The sequence below is a fragment of the Bos javanicus genome, chromosome 17 (genome assembly GCF_032452875.1).
Source record: "Bos javanicus breed banteng chromosome 17, ARS-OSU_banteng_1.0, whole genome shotgun sequence".
Lineage (NCBI taxonomy): Eukaryota > Metazoa > Chordata > Mammalia > Artiodactyla > Bovidae > Bos > Bos javanicus.
The window spans coordinates 57,624,565-57,636,011 of NC_083884.1; the positions used below are offsets into that span (position 1 = coordinate 57,624,565).

Here is an 11,447-nt window from a genome sequence, read left to right on the forward strand (position 1 = left end):
TTTTCCCAGTGAGCGCTGACCTCTGAGATTTTGAAAAATAGATAATTGGCCTACTTTTGATACATGCAAAAGCAGAGTATTTCCCCCAAAACTAGGAACATTGCAGACATGATCAGTTTAATAGAGTGATTGTCAACTCTGACTGCATATTAGATCTACCTGTCACTTTTCACTTTCATGCATTGGAGGAGGAAATGGCAACCCACTCCAGTATTCTTGCCTGGAGAATCCGAGGGATGGGGGAGCCTGGTGGGCTGCCGTCTATGGGGTCGCACAGAGTCGGAAACGACTGAAGCGACTTAGCAGCAGCAGCAGCAACAGAGAACTCTTAGGGCTTCCCTGTTGACTCAGTGGTAAAGAATCCACCTGCCAAGCCGACGTGGGTTCAGTCCCTGGGTCAGGAAGATCCCCTGAAGAAGGAAATAGCAACCAACTCCAGTATTCTTGCCTGTGAAATTTTATGGACAGAGGAGCCTGGCAGGCTATAGTCCCGTGGGGTCACAAAGTGTTGGACACAGCTTAGCAACGAAACAGTAGCAGAGAATTCTTAAAACTATTGATGTCAGGGTCACACTCCACTCAGTTTTCAGAATTTCAGGTTATGAGACTCAGACATCTTTTGGTTTAAAAGCTTCCTCACATGATTTTAATGGGCAGGCAGCCAGCCAGCCTAACTAAATAAATGTTTATTTAGACCCATGCATAACACATCACCTAATTAAGGCTCTCCGCAGCTCTGTGAGGTAAGAAGGGGTCAGGCAGAATTAATCCCATTTTACAGGTGGAGTGGTTGTGGTGGCTCTGAAGATGCCCAAGTTGTAAATGGTGGAACATACAGAATCTCAGTCTCCAGGGATTGTTCATCTAGTCTTATTAAGTCATGCTCCCAAACACTAATGGGCAATTAAGAGACAGTTAACAGTGCTATTCCTTGCCATCCCTTACTGAGTGGTGACTTTCCTCCAGTTCATCTCCATTCATCTCTCTCCATGTACTTTTTGTTGCTAAATGCAGGAACTAAATAAAAAGAGGACACAGAAGGAGATGGAGCATGCCATGCTGATTCGGCACGACGAGTCCACCCGAGAGCTCGAGTACAGGCAGCTGCACACGTTACAGAAACTCCGCATGGATCTGATCCGGCTACAGCACCAGACTGAACTGGAAAACCAGCTGGAGTACAATAAGAGGCGAGAAAGGGAACTGCACAGAAAGCATGTCATGGAACTTCGGCAACAGCCAAAAAACTTAAAGGTGAGAAGAAATTCCCTGGTTTGTGTTCCAAAACACAGCTAGGCTATATCAGTGGTTCCTACACATGGATGACTGTCAGAGTCACCTGGGCAGCTCCATAAATTGCACTTTTCAGGGCCCCTCGGCTACTGAATCAGAAGCACAAGAGTCTAGGTATAACAGACTCCTAAAGGGATGTTTCTGAGCCATGTGATACCTCTGTTTTTTCTTTGTATCCATTATATACAACCTCTTTGACCCCCTTCATGACATTCTCTCTTTAAAATTATAACACATAAAATAAAAGCAGTCCATGGTTCTTATCCCAGGAAATGAGAAAGTTACCTGACAAAATATAGCAGATAAATTTTATCAGTCATGCCAGTCATATTATTGGTGTTAGTTACCTTGAGTGCTACTCTATTGAGAAAGACTCTAAGGCCATATCCACACTTAGTAACAAAGAGTATAATTTATTAGTGACATCTGTCCCGGGCATGGGAATCAGCAGTGACATACCAAGCATTTATTTTACCTACATTAGAAATAGAGAGCTCCTTTAGCCCTCACTAGCTCCAGAGAATTTTAGCCGACTGCTCATTAACAAGCTATGTGGACTAAGCCATTGCTATATGTCAAGGAAGTCATTGTCAGTATTTTCAAAAATACAAGGTCAACCTCAACCACACTGGCCATGCTTCTCTAGCTAGATGCCAACTTGTCTAATTAGTGATCCTTGTCTTCCAAATTCCTCCACATGTTCATGAAGTGTACATGTGACTGTCAAGCAACATGATGGAATGCGTTTTGGACTAACAATTAAAAACCCCACCTTATCTTTGCCAAAATGCATATTTGATATTGCTATATGCAAGTAGTGGGAATGGGTTGTGGTGTGAAGTGTAATCCAGTGTTGTCCTTTATTGATTTGTCAAGGAGACACAGAGCAGTGAGAGATGACTTATATGTTGCTGTCCCCTTTCTTACTTGGAAATGGGGGAAAACAATTAAAAAGAGGTGAGGCAACAAGCAATAGAAGACACTGAAATTTTTAATTAGGAAACCACTGAAATAATGAACAAGCTTTTAACAAATTAAGCTTCACAATATTCCACAATCTTCTTCGAGTTGTGATTTTGTAAAAATTCGTTTTTTAAATCTATTTGTAAATTCAAAACAACTTCTATTCAGACAATAAAACCAAAAGTATTGGTGGAGTTAACTCCTGTCTGTGACTTATGTATTATTTTCATTGTCATTGACTAGTAGTATCAGTCACTGCACCAAAAGACAGTTGGTCCCAGAACCTATACTGTATGATAAGAATGGAAGACTTTCTGTGTTTACTGATGTGTCTTTATTTTCCTTTTGTCACTTTTTCTATACAGGCCATGGAAATGCAAATTAAAAAACAGTTTCAGGACACTTGCAAAGTACAGACCAAACAGTATAAAGCACTCAAGAATCACCAGTTGGAAGTTACTCCAAAGAATGAGCACAAAACAATCTTAAAGACACTGAAAGATGAGCAGACAAGAAAACTTGCCATTTTGGCAGAGCAGTATGAACAGAGTATAAATGAAATGATGGCCTCTCAAGCGGTAAGTGGTTTAGGTTCAGTGCCACAGCTTCAAGAGCTTTAGGAATCAAGAAAATTCAAGATCCAGCCTTTTGGTCCCAGGATGATTCTTGTGCACATTTAAGATATTGGTATTTTTCCACCCAAAGAACTGAAGGAAATGACGACGCTGAATAAAGCCAAGCCAGTGCGGATACTTGCTGGAGTGTGTTTTAAGAGATGGAATTCAAGGAATAATGCACTAAATGAGACCTGTGGCACATAGGTTCTTTGAGGGCACAGTGCGATAGATACTGCATTGTAATATCATAATTTCATTCACCAAAGATTTCACAGCTAATGTCAGGCACAAATGAATGAGACACACAGACACATTCATTTGGTAAAATCTTATTAAGCACCTATGCTCAGCACTCTGCTGGGCTCAGAGGTAAGAGTGATGAACTAGAGAGATGATAGTGGTCCCTGTCCTCACACACCTGTCAGTCAAGTAAGAAGGTCAGATAATTAAGCAATGAAAATAAAACATAAAAGTGCTTTGAACTGGAAGTTGCCAGGATCTATGGGAGAGTAAGTAGGAACAACTAATCTGGTCGAGGAAAAGCTTCTCATCAGGAGCCAAAAAGCATGAAGGAATTTATTGATGCAAACAGGTTACGTGGAAAAGGGCCTACAAAGACAGAGGCTCAAAGATAGAAAGTGTGCATTTGGGGAGTGAAAGAACTTTGGTATGAGCCCAAAAGTTCAAGGAGGAGGATTGTGGGAGCCCAAAATGGAGAAGTCATAACTTAGTGAGCCAGGGATGGGAATTTGCCCAGTAATTCAGTGAAGCTTTCACAAGGAGATGAATCTTAAAAAGAGTAATAGTTGGTCAAATGAGCAGAAATGGAAAAGTTACTCCTGGCAGACAATACAGTATATGTAAAGATTCCAGGGCCTGAAAGAGGATGGTGCATTTGAGAAACGATGAGTAGTTGGTGGTAGGAGGATGACAGGCAGCTGGTGGATAGTCAGGGGTCAGAGCCTCAAAAGCCAGCGGTGTGGACGTTGTTCTGTCAACAATGGAGAGCTGCTAAAAGGACTTGCCCAATGGTCCAGTGGTTAAGACTGCACTTCCAATGCAGGGGGCATGGTTAGGGGACCAAGATCCTACATGCGTGCAGTGTGGCAAAAAGAGAAAGAGAGAGAGAGCTGCTGAAACCTATCTAAAGAAGGAAAGTGACAGGATCCGATGTGGGCTGTAGAAAGATACTGGCTGTAAATGTGGCAAATGCAGGTAACGAGACCTGTTAGAAAGCTGTTGTAATAGTCCAGGGGGAAAAAATGAAGCCCTGAACTAAGAACATGATAATGGGGGTACTGAGGAGGGAGAGGAGGATTTGAGAAATATTTAGGAGGTAGAATAGAGAGAACTTAGGGACCAATTTGAGAGGTAGGTTTGATAACAGCAGAACGGGTCATCATTTTACCAAGGTAGAAAATCAGAAGGAGAAATGAGTTAGGGTGCCTTGAAGATTACTTGACCTGTTAGCTGTGTGGCTATCTAGGTAGAAAGGTACAGAGATGGGAATCTTCAGTTCAAAAGGGTGTCCGGATTAACATCAAAAAGTTAATCATTGTTGACTTCCCTGGTGGTCCAGCGGTTAAGATTCCGCATTTCAAATGCAGGGGGCTCAGGTTTGATCCCTGGTTGAGTTTGATACCTAGGCGAGGAACTAAGATGCCACATGCCATGTAGCATGGCCCCCCAGAATTTTTAATTTAAAGTTTTTTTAAATTTAAAAGACTTCCCTGGCCATCCAGTGGATAAGACTGTGCTTCTAATGCAGGGGACACAGGTTCAATTCCTGATTGGGGAACTAAAATCGCTGATGTCATGAGACACAGCTTAAAAAAAAAAAAAAAAGTCATTATTATATGGGGGCAGTTGTAGCTGTTGGGAATACCTGAGACCTCCAAGGGATAGAAGATTGTGTTTAAAGAGGAAGAGGACTCAGAACAGAGTAGAGGGCACCAACATTTGAGGGCAAAGTAGAAGTTAGACCAAAGAAGATGAATAACCAGCATTGTGGAAGGGGAACCAAAGGGAGTGTCACAGAAACCAGAACAAAGGTTTCTAGTTGATGAATTCAGATGTTTCAGAGAGACCAGGTGGACCCAGCAGTGGCTTTTTCCATTGCTTGTCACAGACAGTGGAGTGCTGGAAATGGAAAAAAGGGATTATAGAATGAGATAAAAACTGTGAGACTGCTCTTCCCAGATTCTTGTCAGTGAAGGAAAGGCGAAATAGAGCTCTAGCTAAAGGAAGAAACAGTTAAAGGGGGACTTCTATTAATTGGAAAGGCTTAAATATGTCCTTAGTTGAGGATAGAAACCAGTGTAATTCATTCATCCTTTCATCTAATAAGTATTTATTGAATGCCTCTGCTCTGCCCCTGACATCCAGAAATAATGTGGTGAAAAAAACAGAGGTTGATAATGTCCTCATGGAATTTATGAAAGAGTGAAGAAAAAAGATGTTGGAAAAGTCTACATGTAACAGCAGAACAAGTGCAGTGTGCCCACAGAGCGAAGCTAGTCTAGAGGGTCAGGAAAGGGCTCTCAGACAAAATGATTATTTAAGCCGAGGGGTAGGGAGCACATTCTAGGCAAAAGAAACTATTATACATATGTAAAGATGGGAAAGACAGTGTCACTTTTAAAAAACTCAAAGTCCATTGTATTTGGAATATAGAGAACTAGGAGGCAACTAACACGAGAATAAGACGAGATCATGTATAGGCTAGTAAGCTTTCTTAAGAATTTTGATCTTATCCTAAAAGCATTGGGAAGCGATTAAAGAGCATTAAGGAGGAGACTGATGTCAGATTTACATTTTTAAATGATAACTCAGGTGAAATGTGGACAATGGCTTGGGAGATAGCAAGTGCAGGTATAAGGAGAGCGTGTATAAAGTTGCTGCCTTTAACTGGGTGTGAAGGAATGGTGGCCGGACTAGAGAGGGAACAGGATGAAGCAGAAAGTGACTCAGTTTGAGAGCGAGGCAGGAGGTGGAACTAGAAGCATTTAGTAACAGATTGAATGTGGAGAGTGAGATATTAAGAATGACACCCAGTCTGTGGTTTGAATAAAATGGTAGATGATGATACCATTTATCTATATGGTCAAAAAATGAATTGGAAATTGGGAAAGTGGGAAGGAAACAATGATTAGTTAGTATTATTAGGTTGGTGCAAAAGTAATTACAGTTTCAGATCCTAAATATTAAATCATTATAACCAGGCTCAAACACATTTTATTAATCAAAATAGGAACCATTATAATCAACACATTTTTACCAATAAGAAATAAGTTTATTTATTCTTGTAGCAGAAAAATCTGTGATTCAGAATTCAACAAACTTTTGAAAAGCATTTTCTGCCTCATCCTGGTTGTGGAAGCATTTTCCCTACAAAAAGTTGTCTAGATGCTTGAAGAAGTGGAAGTTGGTTGGCGAGAGGTCAGGTGAATATGGCAGCTGAAGCAAAACTTCTAGCCCAGTTCATTGAACTTTTGAAGCATTGGTTGTGCAGCGTGCACTTGAGCATTGTTGTGGAGAAGAACTGGACCCTTTCTGTTGACTGATGCTGGCTTCAGGAGTTGCAGTTTTTGGTACATCTCATCAATTTGCTGAGCATACTTCTCAGATGTAATGGTTTCACTGGGATTCAGAAAGCTGTAGTGGATCAAGTGACAGCAGACCACCACTCACTCACTTTGACCTTTTTTGGTATAAGTTTGGCTTTGAGAAGTGCTTTGGCATCTCAGTCCATCCACTGACCTGGTCATCACTGGTTGTCGTATAAAATCCAGTTTTCATTGCACATCTCAATTCAATCAAGAAATTGTCATCGCTTGCACAGAATAAGAGAAGATGTCACTTCAAAACAATTATTTTTTTTATTTTTGGTCAGCTCACAAGGCACCCACTTACCAAGTTTTTCCACCTTTCCAATTTGCTTTAAATGCTGAACGACCATAGAACAGTCAACACTGAGTTTTGGGCAACTTCTCATGTGGTTGTAAGATCAGCTTTGATGATCCTCTTAGTTGGTCATTATCAGCTTCTGATGGCTGGCCTCTGCTTCTCATCTTCAAAGCTCTTGTTTCCTTTGCAAAACTTGAGTGACCACTGCACTATATGTTCATTAGCAGTTCCTGGGCCAAATACGTTGTTGATGTTGTGAGTTGTCTCCACTGTTTTATGACCCATTTTACACTCAAATAAGAAAATCACTTGAATTTGCTTTTTGTCTAACATCATTTCCATAGTACAAAGTATGTGTAAAATAAACAGTAAGTAATAATTCATTAGCAAAAACCATAAATCAAGAAATGTGATTTAAAATGTATAACATAACCACATTTATTTAAGAAAGTATTTCGATATTAAATGCAATGCAAAACCACAGTTACTTTTGCACCAACATAATGAACTGAACTGAACTGAAGTCATGTTGAGGGACTTCTCTGGCAGTCCAGTGGTTAAGATTCTGCACTTCCACTGCAGAGGGCAAGGGTTCGATCCCTGGTCAGGGAACTAAGATCCTGCATGCTGCATAGTGCAACACACACACATATATGTATGTATGTGTGTGTGTGTGCATATATACACATATATATATAAATATTAGTCATGTTGAGCTTGAAGGCCTGGGAACCATCCAGATGAAGATATCTCATATAGAGTGGATAAGCTAGCCTGGATCTCAGAAACGAAGTCTGAAATAGAGGTGTGGTTATGGGAATCATTTGTAGAAGGATGGTAATTGAAACCTTTGAAATAGATGAGACTCCTTAGGAAGGGAGATTAGAGGAAGAAGACTAACAAAGCCCTAAGGAGCACCCACATTTAATGACCCAGTGAGGGGTAGAGAATAACTGGAAAAGGAGAGGAAGGAAGGAAAAACCAAGAGAGTTCAATGTCTCAGAAGACAGGATAGATTCCAGGAAAGAAGGAGTAGCCCACAGTATCAAATGTTGCTGGGAGGACAGGTAAGATAAGCGCCCCTGCAGGATGGTCAGAGATGAGATGTAGAATCAGGACAAGGAGTGCATACAGGGGTTAAAGGTAAGGAGAGAATTAGCAGTGGGAACATAAAGATTGGTGGGATTCCAGTAAAGATTGGGTTTTGTTCCTATTTGTAATTCTCAGCATCTGCTACAATGCCTAGCATCCAACAAGTGCTCAATGGATGTTTGTTACATAAGATGAGAGAGAACAGGGTCAGGAATATAGGTTCATGATTGCCCTTGAATAAAAGAAGAGAAATAACCCTTCTGTGTCAGGGAGGAGATAAAAGTACAGATGATAATTACAGCTTCCTTTACTACCCACTTACCATGTGCTAGGCACTGTTGTAAGTATTTTGTGTTATCTAATTTTTGTGAATCCCCTCTAACCTTTGAAGTAGTTACTTTTTTTAAACCCTGATTTACCTGAGGTTTATTGAAGTTGTACAAACTTTTTCTGTAAAGGGGCAGATGGTAAATGTTTTAGGCTTTTGTGGACCACAAAGTCTCTGTCACAACTACTCAACTCTGCCATTGTCATACAAAAGCAGTCATAGATAGTCCAGCCATGAATGAGTTTGTCTGTGCCAGGAAAATTTCATTTACAGAAATAGGCAGCAAGCCAAATTTGCCCTTTGGGCCATAGTGTACCCACTCTTGACTTAGAGGGTCATTTACTGGTAAGTAGCTAATTAGTGATGGAACTGCGATTTGAACACGTTTGGGGGGACCCTGTAAACCTGTATGCCTGGCCACTACTACATTATGCTGCTTCTGTCACATCCCTTTCTTGAATTTAACCCAGTAGAGGGAACAAACCTGATATTTACCTATATTTTTATAAAACTTCTTAATGGATTTGGTATGTGCAACTTTGGGTTGATGAATATCAAATACTGGAATATCCTCTGATTTCTAGACTGACACTTTTTTAGAGTCAGAGCTGGTTAAGAGTAACATAGTTACTGATATTAATAATGGATTGCCAGAAAGAAAAGAAGACAGAGGTAATTCAGTGGTCTGAATTGTCCAGAGAATGAGCCTCTGGCCAGTATTCATGACAGTTAACCAAACCAGGTAGAAAATAATAGACTTCATTCCCTTTATTGGTAAGAAGCCTCCCATATCAAGAGGGAATCAAGAACAACCTCATTGGGAGCCGTTTGGGCTTTATCTGAGCTGTTGCTGCTACAGAGTGACCATTCTTTGTGTCTAGTATCTCTTCTCCCTTCACTTGTGATTGGGAAAATGAGAAGAGTGGTATCCTCTCTAGTGGGTTTGAGTGAAAACTGGTTAGGATTAATTATTAGAAAGTACTTTGGAAATATGACTCCATTATTTATTTTGTGTTCCTTTGATAGAGTATACTTCTCCAAAAGTACAAAAGAAGACACTATAAAAATAGCTTTATAAAACTATTCTAATAACATTTCAAAAAGCCATAACTCAGTCAAGAGATTAAGAAATGTTGTTACTTGTCATAAATTATACAGAATAGGGAAGGCAGTTTAAGATAGAAAGTAAATATCTTGGCTAAGCGGTCTGTATGGAAACATGCCAATATACTCAGGGTAGACAGAACTGTCTAATTCAAGGGTTCTAATCTTATAGTTCCCAGCTGAACTGAGGGCCTGCTAAATCTAGACCAAACTAAACCAGGTGGGGCAGGAGGGCCATCATCCCTAAACACAGTCCTGCTAATGGCCCTAAATTTTCGACTGTACTTATTGAAAGGTTGGTGTTTCTGCTGGTTGCCTTGGCCCATTCCCCACACAGGATCAGTATCCTGGTGAATAAATAATACAAAGTATGGGTGCTGCAGGGCGCAAGGAAAACTTTATCTAGATTTCACTACTTCAAACTGGAATATGCCCCTTAAGATTATCTAGGCTACCTTCTATGGGGAGGAGATTTTGAACCAATTGAGTTTTTGATGGCTGGCCAGCAGGATAAAGTACAGCCAACATTATAGGGACCAACTTTACTTGCTAGGAACATAATGGTACTGTGGTATACTCCTCAAATATTATAGAGATTGAACTCTTTTCTTCCTCTTCTTCTTAGAGCTAAGGATATCTAAATGTATGATGGTTTGGGGCTTAAAGATATCTAAATATGGAAATGGTTAGTCAAAATAATGATAGCAGCTGCTCTTTACTGATCCTTTGGTAGACATCAAGAACTATGCCTAGAATTTTATATGAATTTTTTCATTTAATCCTCATACAAATCTTAGAAAGCAAGAAATATTATTGTTACTTGCTTGAGATGGAAAAAAAAAGAGAGAGAGAGAGACTTGGAGAGGTTAAGTAACTTAGTAAGGTGACACACCTCAGTGAATAGTGAGGCTGGAATTCTAGCTCAGGAGTCTGCCTCGAGGAAAGCCCACAGGCTTAATCTCTGGAGTGTGGCACTTTCCTGGCTAGTGTAGTTTTAAGAAAGCCAGATTTCCTTAAGAAAAGAGTGTTTTTGCTTTCTTAAGAATGTTTTTTTTTTTTTTTTAAATGGAAGTGTTTTTAGAACTTGTAGCCCATCAGGCAGAATGTGCTATCTTTGATTTGTAACTCTGAATGTAACCAGGGCGTCTGTTTTCCTGAGGGGCCCAATTCAGTCCAGACAAGGAAGCATCCTCCCTTAGCCACCATGCACTGTAAGCTAGGAGCCAATCACAGTATTTGTCTTCTGTGCCCGCAGTTACGGCTAGATGAGGCTCAAGAAGCAGAATGCCAGGCCTTGAGGCTACAGCTCCAGCAGGAAATGGAGCTGCTCAATGCCTACCAGAGCAAAATCAAGATGCAAACAGAGGCACAACATGAACGTGAGCTCCAGAAGCTAGAGCAGAGGGTGTCTCTGCGCAGAGCACATCTTGAACAGAAGGTATGAGCGTGTTGCCAAGGGGTCCTGTACCACTGGACAGAGGTTGGGCGTGACCCTTGTTTGTGTAATGGGGGGTTAACAAGGTGCTGTTCCCTTTGTACCTGCTTTGACCCTCCTAGTGCCTGAGAGGTAGGCACAGTCCCCATTCCACAGGCAGGACGCTGAGGCTCAAAAGGCTTAGATTACATGCGTAAATCTGATCCCACAGCCTGAATTCTGTCTATTACTCTGCTCAGAAACCCTCCACCTTCACAGTCTGAGGGCTGACACAGATAACTAGGTAGCTGATTTGACATATAAAAGGTATTCTAAGTTGATAGTATGGCCACTGAATGGCCCAAGGAAGCCAAATGCAGATCTGGTTTTTGTTCTCAGCTGTTTCTAAACCAAAAGAAATCACCTGCAGAGCTGTTAAAAAAAAGTCAAAATGAAGAGAGACTGATATTGCTATACTTAATGTTATCAGATTTTTAAATATTTATTGCTTTTAGATGTTACGAGGAATATGAAGTAGAAAAGATGCCATAAAGCATCTCAAAGCCATTAAGTGTGTATTTGCTTAACCAGTTATTTGGGGTTTCTTCTGGTAGTTCCCAGAGGTCAACGAGAAAGACTATTTTCCCAGCTCCTGATCTAGAACTAAATTGCTAATGACCCAGGGGGCTTTTGACTCTCTCTGGGAAAGCTACATAATCTAATTGTGCAT

The 11,447-nt window shown here is 40.7% G+C and overlaps 1 protein-coding gene across 10 annotated transcripts in view; it reads left to right on the forward strand.

Moving 5' to 3' along the window:
- TAOK3 (TAO kinase 3) overlaps positions 1-11,447 on the forward strand; it is a 197,851-nt gene that overhangs the window by 175,972 nt on the left and 10,432 nt on the right. For all 10 annotated transcript variants that reach the window (XM_061384853.1, XM_061384855.1, XM_061384857.1 and 7 more), the window contains 3 exons: positions 1,015-1,254; positions 2,622-2,834; positions 10,559-10,741. In XM_061384853.1, coding sequence (XP_061240837.1) covers positions 1,015-1,254; positions 2,622-2,834; positions 10,559-10,741 — 636 coding nt within the window. The remainder of the gene's footprint in view (positions 1-1,014; positions 1,255-2,621; positions 2,835-10,558; positions 10,742-11,447) is intronic.